Source organism: Furipterus horrens, unplaced genomic scaffold (genome assembly GCF_987537825.1).
Source record: "Furipterus horrens unplaced genomic scaffold, mFurHor1.1.pri manual_scaffold_1, whole genome shotgun sequence".
In the NCBI taxonomy this organism is placed as follows: Eukaryota; Metazoa; Chordata; class Mammalia; order Chiroptera; family Furipteridae; genus Furipterus; species Furipterus horrens.
Genome location: NW_028327171.1, coordinates 216,552,807 through 216,568,329, shown reverse-complemented (window position 1 = coordinate 216,568,329; position 15,523 = coordinate 216,552,807). Strand labels below are relative to the sequence as shown.

The window sequence follows — 15,523 nt, the reverse complement described above, 5'->3', positions numbered from 1 at the left end:
TAAAATTAGTTGTAACCCAGACTGCAAAGCTCAAATTAAAATTGAGTAAACTCAGAAAATTTTGGCGAACTTAAAATATTTCAAGAAATGCATACCATTTGGGTGAAAAGGCCCAATTTAAAAAAAATGATTTTATTTACTTATTTTTAGAGAGAGGGTAAGGGAGGGAGAAAGGGAGACAAACATCACTGTGTGGTTCCCTCTCGCGTGCCCCCACCTGGGGACCTGGCCTGCAACCCGGGCCTGTGCCCTGACTGGGAATCGAACCGGCGACCTTTTGGTTTGCAGGCCGGCGCTCAATCCACTGAGCCCCACCAGCCAGGGCAGAATGGCCCACTTTTACTGATTATTTAAAAAGAAACCCAAGAGAGAAGCCCATGTGCCTCGGGCTATCGTTTGAACGTCCATATTGAGGTGTAATACCCACAATTCAGGATGACATACCAAACGCAGACGCCAGTGTAGAAGCAGGAGCCGAGGGCTGCCCGCCAGGCACTGAGCGGCCCTCCTCTTCCTCTCGCCCCCAGCGGTGGAGAGCGATGCTGCGGACATCGTCTTCCTCATCGACAGCTCCGACGGCGTGCGGGCCGAGGGCATCGCGCACATCCGCGACTTCATCATCAGGGTCGTCCGGAGGCTCCACGTGAGCCCCGCCCGCGTGAGGGTCGGCGTAGTGCAGTTCAGCAACGAGGTCTTCCCCGAGTTCTACCTGAAGACCTACAAGTCCCAGGCGGCCGTCATCGACGCCCTGCGCCGCCTGAGATTCAAGGGCGGGTCTCCGCTCAGCACCGGCAAAGCCCTGGAATTCGTGGCCAGGAACCTCTACGTCAAGTCTGCGGGGAGCCGGATAGAAGACGGGGTGCCCCAGCACCTGGTGCTGTTTCTGGGGGGGAAGGCCCAGGACGACGTGTCCAGGTCTTCCCAGGTGATCCGCTCCTCGGGGATTGTGAGTTTAGGGGTCGGAGACAGACACGCCGACAGGGCGGAGCTGCAGAGCATCACCAACAACCCGGGACTGGTGTTCACGGTGCGAGAGTTCAGAGACCTCCCCAACCTGGAAGGCAGTGTCCTGAGCTCCTTCGGACCCTCCGGGGTCACGCCCGCGCCTCCGGGAGGGCTCCCGACTTTCCCGCCGCGGACAGGTACGCGCTGTGGGGCCCGGGACTACGGGGCGGGGCTTCAATCTTTCAGTTGCAAAATGGGCTTAGCATTCGTTTGAATGATTTCCATCCCATAGGGTGGTGGCTCCAGAAGATGTTAGAAATTAAATACTGGAATAATAATTTAGTCGAAGGGGTAGAAGGACGCAGATCCCAGAAAGCATAGGGTTGCGAATTCCTCCACGAGATTTCCACGAGCTTCTGTGAGGTTAAGGGAGCCCCCCCGAAAAGTTCTGTGCAGGTGCACAAAGGGGTGACCGCCCGTGTTGACTCTCGGGACAGGACGGCTTCATGGAAGCTGGCCAATCCATGGCCCTCTCTGCTCTGGGCTTGACCGCTTGATCTCATTAGAAAATGACCCAATGCCACTGATTTCCTGCAGGGTCCCGCGAAGCTCTCAGCACGTTGGCAGGCAGCCCTCCGAAGGCGTGCGGGGTCTGCTCCCCATGTTGCAGTCTGTCCCTGCCAGCCTCCCCTTGCCCTGCCTCTAGCTCAGGTTCCCCGTTCCCGCCAGACGGCACCCTGCATTTTGACGGGAGGAAAGTGGTCGATGGCCTTTCCCGGAAACACCCGAGGTCAGGGACTCCATAGCAGGGTACCATTTTGGAAGGGAGAGCCGGGACCCAGTTTCCCTGAGTTCTCGGGCTTCCTTTCCCTTCTGCTGCAGTGATTTATCACTTATCTTGCCTTTAGTATAATGTTTTGGAGGCTGTGAATTCAGAGGCATGGATGGCGCTAAGGTGCTCGCTGTGAATGCATTACAGGAATGTCTTCTTTCAGTGACCTGGTTTGTGTCCTGTGTGTGGGTGTGCGCACGTGGACACCAGATTTCTCCTCATTTTCGCTGTGGCTACTTTTAGATAAAAAGAAAGCCGACATCGTCTTCCTGCTGGACGGCTCCATCAACTTCCAGCGGGCCAGCTTCCAGGAGGTGCTCCACTTCGTGTCGGAGATCGTGGACACCGTCTACGGACAGGACGACTCCATCCAGGTGGGGCTGGTGCAGTACAACTCCGAGCCCACGGACGAGTTCTTCCTGAGGGACTTCTCCACCAAGCGGCAGATTATCGATGCCATCAACAAGGTGGTCTACAAAGGCGGCCGGCACGCCAACACCAGGGTGGGCCTCGAGCACCTGCAGCTGCGACACTTCGTGCCGGAGGCGGGCAGCCGCCTGGACCAGCGGGTCCCGCAGATCGCCTTCGTGATCACGGGAGGGAAGTCCATCGAGGACGCCCAGGAGGCCAGCCTGGCGCTCACCCAGCGCGGGGTCAAAGTGTTCGCGGTGGGCTTGGGGAACATCGACTCCGTGGAGGTGGGGAAGATCGCGTCCAACGGCGCCACGGCCTTCCGCGTGGGAAACATCCAGGAGCTGTCGGAGCTGAAGGAGCAGGTGCTGGAGACCCTGGACGATGCCATGCACGAGGCCCTGTGCCCCGGGCTGACGGACGTGCCCAGAGGTAACCCCCTGCAGGCGTGCGCTCAGTCCCGCCTCCCTGCTGCGCACGGCTGACTCAGTCGCCCAGACGTATCTGGACCCCAGCGCTGGCCTGGGGGTTCCTTACGTCTTTGCTTGTGTCAGGCATTTACCCATGCCCAGTGGGTGGGGTCCTGGCGGTCACCTGGCCCGTTACGGGATGGCCTTCCAGCACGAGCGTGGACGCCCGTCTTTCTTGCCTTTATAACACCTACTTTCTCTCCCTGTTCTCTCGCCCCCCGATAACTCAGGCTTACTGACCCTGTGGCTGCTCATAGATTTATTAGATCGATGATGTGAGGTCAGACTATGTGAGCTCCCAGGTGCGTTTAGTTTAAAGCACAAACCTGGGAGGCATCTCAGTGGCAGCTGAACGTCATGTCAACACTGACTAATGTCACCAAAAAAGCGCCCATGGTCGGCGCCCGGGTGCCCAGGAGAGAGGCCGCGCTGCCTGCTGCTCCCAGCTCATCCGCGCGAGGCCTCGTGGCGCCCTGTGTGTAGGGCGCCTGGTCCCCAGCCCGGGGCTGGGCCTGCCTGTTGAGCTCACCCCCGTGGCACCTCTTAGCGCTAACTGCCTGCTCCCCCTCCCCACAGCCTGCAACCTGGATGTGATTCTGGGGTTCGATGGGTCGAGAGATCAGAACGTCTTTGTGACCCAGAAGGGCCTTGAGTCAAAGGTGGACGCCATCCTGAACCGCATCAGCCAGCTGCAGAGGCTCAGCTGCAGCGGCGGCCAGATGCCCACCGTGCGGGTGTCCGTGATGGGCAACACCCCCGCAGGCCCCGTGGAGGCCTTTGACTTTGCCGAGTACCAGCCGGAGCTGCTCGAGAAGTTCCGGAACATGCGCAGCCAGCACCCCTACGTCCTCACGGCGGACACACTGAAGGCCTATCAGGGCAAGTTCAGGCAGGCTGCGCCGGACAGTGTGAAGGTGAGCGGGGCCCTCGCCTGGCTGCCGGGGACCCCGTGGGGCGGGACAGCCCTTCCTTCAGCCGGTGTAATGTCCTGACATGTCCTCGTTTTACTGGGTTTACTTAAGCTCTTTAAAGAGTATCCTGTCTCCTGGAAATTACTAATGAAGCCTGAATGAGCTGTGTTGGTGATTAATTCATGTTTATAGTCCTACCTGTTAAGTAGTTCTGTTCTCTGTACATATTTCTTCCCTCTCTGTGCACCTACATGTGTGTTTATTACGTGTATGCATACGCCCACCCCCACACACGCTGCTCTGGAGACAACCACACGTACACAGGAGTGTGAGGTGAACGGCTCTCCTCTTCACTGCTGAGTAAATCACACGCCACCACAGCCCCTTCCTTTTCCACCTGACGAACCGCACACCAGCCGAGAGTGGGGGACGCGGCGTAATGGGGTCCGACCTTGGCCCTCGGTCTTCCCAGCTGCGAGATGAGGCGTTCGGATGGCCACGCCCCCTTGCCGGGGTCTGTGACGTTGCTTTTCAATTTTGGCCGGAGTTTGACTCACCTTCCATTTTCAGGTGGTCGTTCATTTTACCGACGGGGTGGACGGAGACCTGGCTGACTTGCGAAAGGCTTCGGAGAGCCTCCGACAGGAAGGTGGGTCCCGGGTGTTCTAAACGCAGGGTGGGGACGCGGGGGAGGCCGACGCGCGGCTCCGAGGGAGCGAAAGGAACCGCGGCGGGGTCCGTGGGCACCTCCTCCCACCTGCCCGGACCCTCGGCCACCTGCCTGGGGCTGAGGCTGGGCGGCCAAGGAGCCGCCTGTAACCAGACCGAGTCCTGACGCAGCCCCGCTGTCTCAGACACCCCCGGGCGGCACGGCATCAGAAAGCAGGACTTGGCGCTTTTGCGAAAGAACACGAAGACTTGTTCACTTAGTGACATCACAGAAACCAGGAGTTACTTCTGTAGCCAAAAATGTTGCCGTTGCAGTTTGCGGTTATCCCAGCTCGAGAACCCGACACCATGAATGAACACCCACGTTAATATAATGTAAACAAAAGCATCCTTCCCGGAGTTAAGGTGACCGGGGGAGCCGTGGCGGCCCTCGCCAGATGTGGCACCTGTGTGCCCGCAGCCCTGGACGCTGGGAGCTCTGACCACCAACCGTGGACGCCGGCGCCAGCGGGTTAGGAAGCGTGTGTGGGAGCCTTAGGTTGTCGCAAGAGCATTGTGTTCATGGCGGTTTCTCCCGGGCGAGGGGGATGAGGTCGCTCTTCCCTGATGTGGGGGTGCGGCACTTCGCTTCTTTCCACAGCATACCTGTGTCAGGTAGGACCAGTGTGCGGACTTGTGTGTGAAGATGCTTCACGGTGTCCCCACCTCTGTTTGTACGAAGTGGTTTAGGGACGGCCACATCTGAGACCTTTGCTCCGAGGGGTTCGAGGGCCCCGTGTTTCAGCTCAACAGCACGGCGAACGCTCTTGATTAAACAGGCCTCGGGCCGAGGCCCCCTTGTGCACCGAGGCTGTCCTCAAAGAGAGAAGGTCCCGGGGCCCCCAGCGCCCCGGCGAGCCTTCAGCAGCGCGCCCGTCCCCGCAGGTGTCCGGGCGCTGATCCTGGTGGGCCTGGAGCGCGTGGCCGGCCTGGAGCAGCTCACGCAGCTGGAGTTCGGGCGCGGGTTCTCGTATAACAGGCCGCTGCGGCTCAACCTGCTGGACCTGGACTACGAGATCGCGGAGCAGCTGGTGGGTGCCGTGTCCCCGCGCCCCGGCCTCGGGCCTGGCTTCTCAGGGCCAGTGATGCCTGGCGGCGGGGGAGGGGCCGCGGGGCGGGGGCCGTGACCCAGATCATACACGTGGGCCCTCAGAGTGAACGTCCGCGGGAGGGACACCATCTCTCGCCCTGGAGTCCCCACCGTTCCCGTGGGGACCCTGGGGGCGTCTCTGGGCTTTCCTGGAGGGCTTACTGAGACCGGGACTTCCCTGTTACAACCCGGCAGGACAACATTGCCGAGAAGGCGTGCTGTGGCGTGCCCTGCAAGTGCTCGGGGCAGAGGGGCGACCGCGGACCCATCGGCAGCATCGGGCCGAAGGTACAGCGGCCGTGCCTTTCCTTACCCCTGAGGGTGGACTTCGGAGGTCTGTCACTGCCGTGGCGGGATGCGGAGGACGGGGGAGGGGCTCCCGGGTGGTGGGACAGAAGATCGGAGGAGCGGACGCGGGTCCAAATGTCCGCTCCCTCCCCCCGGGCCCTGGGGCGAGGGGCTGCGTCTGCTCCTTGACCCGCTGGCCCGGCGTGTTAGGAGAGAGTGTGAAAACCAGCGGGCATCCCCGGCCGCTCCCTGCGGACGGCCAGCCGGGGTGCGTGGCGCCTGCCGCGGGGTGACGGGGAACAGGCTGGTGCGAGAGGTCCGGGGCTTAAAGATCCTGACGGAAAGAGTGATTGCCCCGAAATGATGAGTAGAGAACTGTGGGGTTCAAGGGCAAAGCCGGAACCCTGCTCACTGTGGGCACTGCTCTGCCTCATGGACGGGACCAGGGAGACGCTCAAATGCAGAACGACTCACCCCCCAGAGCCCACGGATGTAACCCAGGGACCGGTTTGCTTTGTTTTAGGGCATTCCCGGAGAAGACGGCTACCGAGGTTACCCTGGTGACGAGGGGGGACCCGTAAGTGAGGCCGTTTTATTCCTGATATCGTCCTTCCCTCCTTGTTCTTGTTGGGAAGGAATTATGGGGGTCCCAGTCATTCAGCTTCCGGCGCACCCCCCCACTGGGGAGCATTAGCGTGTGGCTTCCTCAACACCTTTGTCGGGTGGATTCCTACGTGATGGGAAATAGAGCAGCACCCTTAGCATGACAAGTATGGCTCTGGAGGTGGGGTTTTCCCTCCTTCCGTGTCTCAGGGTGGGGTCACTGTGTCTGAGGCCGGGGCCACCACGTCTGGTTCCGCTCAGTGCCGACCCCCAAGCAGAGGTGGGGTCAGCAGGAGCAGGCACCAGGGCCCCAATCCGGCTGCGATTGGGTCACACCCTTTAGGGGAAGCCTCCCAGGGAAGGTTTGGATGGTCAAGAGCCTTGGGGTCCCATTGGGGGTTGGCAGAGCCTTCCGGAAACAATCCCAGGGACAGGGACAGACGAGGCCGAGAGGCTTTGAGCCCCACAGGGAGTAAGTGAGGTCCCGTGTCCTGCTGGCGGTGCCGGGGCAGGGCCCGCCGTCATTGGAGAGCTGGGGACCGAGGACCACACAGAGGGCGGTCAGGCTGAACGCTCTCCACGGGGTCCTGCCCACCTGGGCCCCCAGGAGGTGCTTCTGGGCTGCAGACCCTCCAGAGCGCTGGGCCCTCGGCTCCGCTGCATCCCCGGCAGTAACCCGGCTCTCTGAGCCCCCTTTCCCGGTGCTGCGGACCCAGGTGGGCTGCGGACAAGGAGCCTCGGCTTGTACAACGGCTTTGTCTCCCCACGACAGGGTGAACGAGGCCCCCCTGGTGTCAACGGCACTCAAGGCTTCCAGGGCTGCCCCGGCCAGAGAGGAATAAAGGTACAGTGAGGGGGACCCCATGTGCGGCAGGGCCGCAGCCTCGGCCCCTGGGGGAGGGGCAGTGTCCTGCCATGATGGCCTCTCCCGGGAAGGCAGCCACGCGCGGGGGTTCATGGGCACTGGCCACACTGGGAAGGGAGCCTGAGGTGGAGAAATAGTTTCCTATGGAAATGGAGCCACCGGGGAACTGTCACGAGGGCAGACAGGCCGCGGGCCAGGGCGGAGGGACGGCCAGCGCCCGCGGCTTCAGCCAGGACCCCGAGAGGAGCCAGGGCGGTGGGGGAGCGAGAGACAGGCAGAGGCCGCTGCACCCGCCGGCCCTCCGTGTGAACACTTGGATCCGAGGGCTGATGAGCTCTCTCCTCCGTTGCCTGAGAGCAGGTGCCAAGGGAAGGGCCACCGTCCTGCCCTGTCACAGAGGGACCTCGGAGCCCTGTCCTTGGCTTTCATACCCCCTGCCCAGAAAGCCAAACCCGCCCCGCCCCCAAGGGCTCAGGTCCAGGAGAATTAGCTTTGTCACCTCCCTGTGATGGTGAGACACCGATCCAAACAACTAAATCTCTAATAGTGAATTTTCAGACGCTGTGGCCTTGGGCTGGGGGTGGGGGCAGCCCAGTGCCTTGGCTGAGGGACCAGCTTCAGGACGGAGATAATGTTCCCCCTTTCCCTTCCTTTCTAGGGCTCTCGCGGGTTCCCAGGAGAGAAGGTATGGAGCTTGGTTTTCTTTTTATATTGCAAACTTTCCTGGAATTTCTCACTTCTGCTTTGCCCGAAGGACTTGGACTCACGGTGTGTCCTGCCCCCTCACAGGGTGAAGTAGGGGAAATCGGACTGGACGGTCTCAATGGTGAAGACGTAAGTCCACTCACGCTCTAAGCCCTGGCGGCTTCGGTCCTGAAGATCCCGGGGCCCGGTACTCGGTCTTGGGCGGCACCTGTGCCAGGAATGACGTCCGTCCTTGTCTTTGGCAGGGGGACAAAGGATTGCCTGGCCTTTCTGGAGAGAAGGGGAGTCCCGGGAGAAGGGTAGGTGCATGTTCACTCTTGCTGTGATGGAAAACCTGTGACGGTCCATCCAGGGACGATTTCTTTCACTCATGTGTGTTAACGCCGCTTCCTCCAAGCAGCCTTCCCTGACCTCCTCTGGGGGCGCGTCCTCGGCGTCCCCAATGCCCCCCCGGCAGCTGTGACGAGTTACATTATATGGTCTTGTTTGGGGACTGTGTCCCAAGGGCAGGGACTGAGTTTATTTTGTTGTAAATAAATCCCAGTCTCTGCACAGAGTAGGTCCCTAATAAATATCTGTGGATTACCGGACCAAAGCAGAAATACTTGGAAGTACTTTTATCTTCATGGCCAATGAGTAAATGCGTAATGTGGGTCTATTTAAGATTTATGAACTGGAGAATGTGATTTTAAGGGGGAGACCAAAACATTGCAATCCTCTTCAGTGTTTCACCTCCAATCGCATTATTGGTTTAGGGCGACAAAGGACCGAAAGGAGACAGAGGAGAAAGAGGAGACGCTGGAATTCGAGGTGACCCGGTAAGAAGGCCGGAGGGGCCATTTGGGACCCAAGTCTCCGGGGAAGAGGGTTGTGGGGAAAGAAGGTGGAAAGGGAGAATTTTACTTCTGATGTGGCTTTAAAAGGTGTTGGTCAAATACATGGCTTATCTTTTTCCTTCAATTTGGGGGTAGCTGGCGATATGTTTGCTGTCTAGCTGCAGAGATACGTGTTTGCGAGCCCCGACGCAGGAAGGCCTGAGGAGTTTCCATAAAATGTGGCCTCAGGACACTTTACTCCAGCTGGGCGGGGCGGTCAGGAAAAATATTCGTGAGGGTCTGAACGCCAGGCTCCGCAGCCAGTCCCTTCGGACAAATCCCATTCCCACCCTCACTGAACCTGACCGTGGGGTTGGCCAAACACTCAGCCCCGGGGAGGATGGTGCCCAGGTGCCTCCTGGCTGCTTCCTGGCCCAGAGGACCAGAGGCTGGCCCGGTGACAACCGTGTTCTTACCGGCCTTATAGAGCCACAGACAAGAAAAGCTGCAGACACCTTCCTTTTCATAAAGCAAACTTCAGGTCTCCTTTCCCTGCTGTGTGGCTCATGGCCCTGACCTGTTCTGTTTTCAGGGTGACTCAGGACGGGACAGCCAGCAGAAAGGACAGAAAGGGGAGACCGGGGACATTGGGCCCATGGTATGATGCTCCACGTTCCGAGATCCGTGTGCAGAGGGCCAAGGGGACAGAACTCATGCTGCCTCGTCCCAGGCCAGAGGCCAAGGAGGGGGTCTCTAAGGCTGTGGCCAAGTGAGGTCGGCAGTGGAGGGTCCCCAAAGCTGACGGCGCGTGCCCCCGAGGGAAGTCTCTGCCAGGGAACAGAAGCAACCCTTCCAAGGGGGGCTTCTTCTCGGCGAAACTGGGGCCCTTTAGATGTTTGTGGACAGTACTTGCCACGCTGAGGCTGGTGTGGGTGGGGCAGCACCCCAGTGGGACGCACTTGTGAGGTGCCCGACCGCCCCGTGTGCCGCGGCGTCTTGGGCAGTATCAGCGGGTTAGACGTTCTTCTCTGCCCAGGGGAATCTCACGCTGACTTTCTCTCCCACACCAGGGTCTCCCTGGGAGAGACGGGGTGCCTGGAGGCCCTGGGGGACCCGGAAATGCCGTGAGTACCCCTGGGGAGTGCGGGGGCGCCGCGTGATGGTAGCGCCGTCGAAATCCCAAACACTGCGTGGGGCAGAGGTCCTCAGCTGCTTCCTGTTGGGGACCCCCGGGAATTCCTGAAACCCCAGTCGCCCAGATCGGGCTTCTGACGGCTCCCAGGCTTACGCTGGCTCTGTGCTCTGTCTCCTCTCCTTGTGCTCCCAGACCTGCTTCCTTCCCCGCCCCCAAAACAGACTGAACGGACGCTTTGAAAAGTCCTATCTTGACGGCTTTCGAAAATCTGGCCTGGCTTTAGGCTTTATCTCCCCACCTCCGCAAAGGACCCCAGTGACACCCGGCTCCGGGGGCAGCGCGGGAAGGCGGGGCGGGACGGCTGATGGGCTGTGGGCCCGTGAGCGGGTTTATAGTGGGCTGGGCCGCAGGTGGGCGTGCGCGCGGGCGGGCGCTGCTGGGACTCAGGCAGGGAGACCAGATCCCGTTTTCGAGGGAACTGCCTTTCGTGACGGCTTTTAAAGACGTTTCAGAAACGTCAGCTGCAGAGCGGCTCACTCAGCTTCCTGTCTTGTTGGCGGGCGGGCGCCTAAAGCCGAGGGTGTCGGGGGTCTTCTGACAGCTCCCGGGGCCCGCGGTGCTCAGAGCTGGGGCTGGGAGGAGGCGGCCGTGCTGGGGAGGAGGGCCTGGGATCCGTCACCCTCGGGGCGTTCACGGCTGCGCGTGCCCAGGACACGGCTCTGCCCAGGAACTGCCTGCGGGCCGTGCAGCCATCTCCCTGGGGACAGCGACACCTTCGGGGGTGAGCTGATGGACGGCCCGGAGGGCTTTTTAAAGAAATGACTAGTTTGTCACCAGACGGTTCGCTGCGGGCATAATTTTGTTTTTAAAATTCAGAAGCAACCTTAATATCTGAAAAGGCGCTCCAAGGTTTTGAGGGTTATTTGGGAATCACTGCCGAGCTGTGGACGTAACAGGCCCGAGGACGTTCTCGGTTGCTACCGCGGCCGCACAGCTCGGTGTGCGCGGTGGCCCAGCTCGCCGTCCTGAAGGACAGTCGCGCACACCATCTGTTTCAGCCCAGCGCCCCGGGGGGACTTGGGTTTGCATTCGATGCAGTCGGGGCGCCCGTTGCGTCCGCTGCCTCCTTCGCAGCCGCGCGAGGCCAGGCGCCATGGCGGCCTCCTTCTCCGGGCCTCACAGGGCCAGGCTCGCCCCTTCTGCTGGGCCCCCTCACCCCGCACCCCACCCTGCAGGACCCCCACAGGCTGTCTCAGGCCTGAGCCATGGATCAGTGAGCGCTGGTGGCCAGCTAGATGGTCCCTCTGTGGCGGGGTGACCGGGCCCGGCCCCTCCCCCACCTGTCCATGTGTTGTCCACGGAAGGAGGCCAACGTCTTCCCTTAAAGAAGCTGCCACTGCAGTGACGAACAGCAAGATGGCCACCCCGGGAGACCCCTGGGCGGGTCCGCTGGGAGTACGATCGTGGTCCTGGGGTGGACATGGCGATGGGCCAAGCCCGGTCAGCGCTGGCTGGGACAGTCTCCAGAATACCAGCTCCTAACCTTGCAGAGATGCACCCAGGACCTTCCCGCGTCTCCACCCCCACCCCTCCCCCCGAGGAGTTAGGGGGTGACTTAGGCAGCAAGTCCCCGTTCCTGGGAACTGAGGGCCGTTCCCGGAGCACGGCGGAAGGTGTGGCCGAGACGCAAGCACAGGCTCCACGCTCCCGGGCGTTCAGGGTCACGTACGTGTGCCTGGGAGCTCACTGGACTGGGGACGTGTTGTATTTGGCAACAGGGCTTGGAGTCTGGGACTCCCTTCCGTTCTGGTGAACGCGTTCTCCCTCCCGTCGGGGGAAATGGTAGAGAAACAGACGCTGATGTCCCCTTTCCCGTTCCTCACTGAGCACTGGCTGGGGCTGAGCCGCCAGGACTCGCTATTTGGCTTGGCAGGTCCGGAGGAATTCTCAGGGCTTCCATCTGGGTGACTAACGGGGCCGCGTGGGGGCTGGGCGGGGGTGCTTCAGTGTGCGTTTCCTCGGGCTGACCGGGCCTGGCGGCCGGCGGATGGCAGATGGAGGGGCGTGTTCCGTCACCGCCAGTCCCCGGGCTCCGTCCCGCCTCCCCTCACCGTGTGACTTCTTCCGCAGGGCGGCCCCGGCCGGAGGGGACCAGTGGGAGCTAAGGTTAGCCTCTGCGTCTGTGTCTCTTCCCTGTCACCGTAGCGTGACTCACTGTGGGCTCTCAGGACCGTCCTGGGGTCCGCCCCCCGACGCTGGAACCTCCCCCCTCTCCCCTGTGTAGACCCGTAGCTCACTCAGCAGCTGCCACCTTTCCCCAGCTCCCTAACGGACGGTGACAGTGACTCCCAGTGGGGACAGGGCAGGGGGAGGGGAGGAAGGGAACAAGATCCAGGTGGCCATTCCTGGGCATCCCTTGTCCACGATGTGCCGGCCCCTCCGGTCACTTGCAAGTCCCCGCGTCTCGGTGTCCCCGTGTTCTTGCCCGTGCAGTGCCGACTGGGGTCACCAAACGCCTTATTTCCCAGAGCTGTCGTGAAGGGAAGGGGAGGCAAGGGGGTCACAGTGCAAAGTGGCAGCTGGCTTCACGTGTTAAATGTGTCCCCCTGGAGTTCCCGGGCCAGTGGCTTTGAGCTCCTGTGTAGGGCTGGGGCCGCCGCCCGGTCCCCTCGTCCCGATGTGGCCCTGCTACCAACCATCTGGGCCCCTCCTTGACCCTCCTCTCTCTTTTCTAGGGCAACAGGGGTGACCCCGGCCAGCTGGGCTCCGCGGGGGAGCAAGGGGCCAGAGGTGCACAGGTCAGTACCCCGCGTGCCTTGTGCCGTCTCCCCAGATGCCGATGCATTTTTTACAAATGAAGGTGATGGTCAACTTTACAAAACTGAACACAAAATCAATCGTTTAAAGTGAACAATGCAGGAGTGTTTCATACATTCACAATGTGGGACAGCCCTCCGCCCCGTCTAGTTTCAAAACATCCTTATGATCCCCAGAGGAGGCCCTGTGCCCGCTCCACGGTCAGTCTTCCTGTCCCCACCCCAGGCTCCTGGAGACCCTCATTTCCTTTCCGTCCTGTTCCGGACATTGCACAGAGATGGAGTCAGTTAATAGGTGGCCTTTAGCGTCTGTCCCCTTCATGGAACATCGTGTTTCTGAGGTTTACGCCAGGGCCTCTCTCCTTTTCGTGGCTGAATAATATTCCACTTCACGGTGGACCCCAACTTACTGACCTGCTCGTCAGGCACTTGGGTGGTTCCCGCTTTTCGGAGACTATGACCATTGCTGCTGGGAACATTGTGTACAAACGTGTGTTTTTTAAAACTAAAACTATCTTCCCCATTCACGTTCTGGGCCGGGGCTGCTCTTCCTGCAGCGGAGACAGGAGTGTGGTCTCCGGGGGCCTCTTGGGCAGCACGTGTGAGCCCTGGGCTCTGGGGGAAGCACAGATGTCATCCTGGGCTTCCTCCTGGAGCGCCCCTTGATGTGATGCTGACCTTAGCCTTTCCTCCCCCAGGGTCCACCTGGTCCCACCGGTCCTCCGGGCCAGATGGGTGAACAGGGCATCCCCGGATCGCGGGTGAGTTCCTCTCGTCCCGCCCCTCTGTGTGGTGAAGCCGACAGCTTGGGCCCCAGCAGGCTGAGATTTCGTGGGTGGTGTTGCCGAGGACAGACCTTCCCCTAGCTCGGCTCTCAGCGACGCCCACCCTGGGTCAGCCCCAGTCCTCACAGCCATTTACGTGGGGATGTGAGAGCCCTTCTTCCTGATGCCCCAGGGGCTTCTAGGTCCAGGGCCGCTCCTTCCACGCACAGGCCAGTGGTCTCTGCATGGAACTGTGTAAACTCCAGATCTACTGAGATTCTCAGATGCTGAGAGATTGTTTCATAATCAGCCCCTGGAGACTGGCTTTGAGGTTTGTTATGTCGTGTGAGGAGTTCCCCATCCTCACGTCCATGCAGAAGATGGTCATTAAATCTGCGGAGACTGCAGAATGAGAGGTGACGAGGAGCAGACGTGTGTCACGGCCCACTGGGGCCAGGTGTCCCACACACCTGCTGTCCCTCGGGTACAGTGGCATATTGTGCAGGCCATCTTCCCGTTTGCTACGGAAAATGGCAGCGACTAACACCTGGCAGTGCCTGGCCTGCTGCTCCCTAAAGGCACAGACATGCTTTGCGATGGAGGCAGGAAAGTCCTTCCCTGGTTTGAAACCTGATAAATACCTATTTTTATTTAAAAAAATTTTTTAAAGATTTTATTTATTTATTTTTAAAGAGAGAGGAAGCGAGGGAGAAAGAAAGGGAGAGAAACATTAATCAGCTGCCTCTTGTACGCCCCCACCTGGGGACCTGGCCCGCAACCCCGGCCTGTGCCCTAACTGGGAATCGAACCGCCGACCCTTTGGTTCGCAGGCTGGTGCTCAATCCACTGACCCACCCAGCCAGGGCGCATACCTATTTTTAAAGCTTTTGTTCCCCCCAACATTTAGTGAGCTCTGATTAATCAAGCCCTTAAGGTGAAACAGGGATGAGGCAGAGCTCTTGAAACTGTGACCAGCGTTAACCAAAAGCCGCTGCCGCCTGGTTGCTGCCATCCTCGCGGGGCCTGTCCCCGGGCTCCGCAGGCAGTCCCCCGAGCAGGAGCACTGGCCCGTTCCTCCGCTCAGCGGGAGGGTGTGCACCGGTCCCCACACCTGCGTACGCAGGCGGCACTGTGGAGGGGTGGACGAAAGCCACGTAAAGTCGGGTGTTGTCCTCAGCCAGGGCCTCGGGGTACGTATGGACCTCGGAAACTGCGTCATGCCGGCGTCAGGGCAAGCCGGCCGCGCGGCACACTGGCGTGTGGGACTGCACACGCCACGCACGTTGGCCTGGGGTCCCCGGCCCCGCCTGTGACGTTCCGAAGTGCGGCTCTGACCTCCGGGGCTGTGGCGGGGGGCCGGGCCTGGGACACTGAGGCTGGGAGGGTGGACACGTCACTGACGCTGCCCTCCTCTCTCCCCAGGGCAGCGGAGGGCCCCCAGGTCCTCCTGGAGAACAAGGCAGAACCGGTCCCCAGGGGAGAAAGGTTTGTATTGACAAAGGAGGTGCCTGTTCCCCGAGGTCAGGCCCGGCCAGCTCCCCGAGGCCTCTCCCATGTTTTCCCGCCTGTCCACCTGCTCATTGGCACAACCCTCGCCGCCCCTCTGGTCTTGCCCACCCCAGCCTCCCCTGCTGAGAGCCAGCTTGGCTGGTGGGACCCCTGTCCCCGCCTGGAGGGGACACACGGCGGTGCCCGGTGGCCTGGCTTCCTCGTGGCCGGGACGCCGCGGGCAGCAGCTGTGGACCGCCCGGCACACGGCCGTGGCTCAGCGCCCTCGCGTCAGTCCGAGCCGCTCAGGGGCCCCTGGCCCAGCTCCAGCCTCGCATGAGCGCACTTTGTTTGCACGTGGGCGGCGCACACAGCCGCTCCCCGCGCCGCGCTGGGCCAGCCCCGGGGCCCTGGCTGACTTGGGTACCAGCCGCTTATTACAGAAAAGTTCTCTGAGAACCTGCTCTCCACCAGCTTTGGGAAAAACCAGTTTATCCTAACCAGCGTGAAAGGGCAGCGTTTTCTCTGTAAAAGAAATGCGTTCCTGGGAACCTAGAATTTTCTCTGGGCTTCCTGTTGGTGGTGTCGGGTTTTCCTGCTGGATTCAGTGCCCGCCGACCCTCCTGGCTTCTTTCCTGCCCCCTCCCTCCCTGTCAGCAAGTCCCTGCACCACGTTC

General features: G+C 60.8%; 1 protein-coding gene across 1 annotated transcript in view; it reads left to right on the top strand.

The window, feature by feature from the left end:
• COL6A3 (collagen type VI alpha 3 chain) overlaps positions 1–15,523 on the top strand; it is a 58,363-nt gene that overhangs the window by 21,525 nt on the left and 21,315 nt on the right. The window contains 18 exon segments of the mRNA XM_090285131.1: positions 528–1,142; positions 2,021–2,620; positions 3,235–3,572; positions 4,140–4,218; positions 5,163–5,308; positions 5,563–5,655; positions 6,179–6,232; positions 7,031–7,102; positions 7,782–7,808; positions 7,913–7,957; positions 8,074–8,127; positions 8,584–8,646; positions 9,236–9,301; positions 9,714–9,767; positions 11,909–11,944; positions 12,514–12,576; positions 13,293–13,355; positions 14,781–14,843. Of these exon segments, the coding sequence (XP_090141257.1) occupies positions 528–1,142; positions 2,021–2,620; positions 3,235–3,572; positions 4,140–4,218; positions 5,163–5,308; positions 5,563–5,655; positions 6,179–6,232; positions 7,031–7,102; positions 7,782–7,808; positions 7,913–7,957; positions 8,074–8,127; positions 8,584–8,646; positions 9,236–9,301; positions 9,714–9,767; positions 11,909–11,944; positions 12,514–12,576; positions 13,293–13,355; positions 14,781–14,843 (2,531 nt within the window).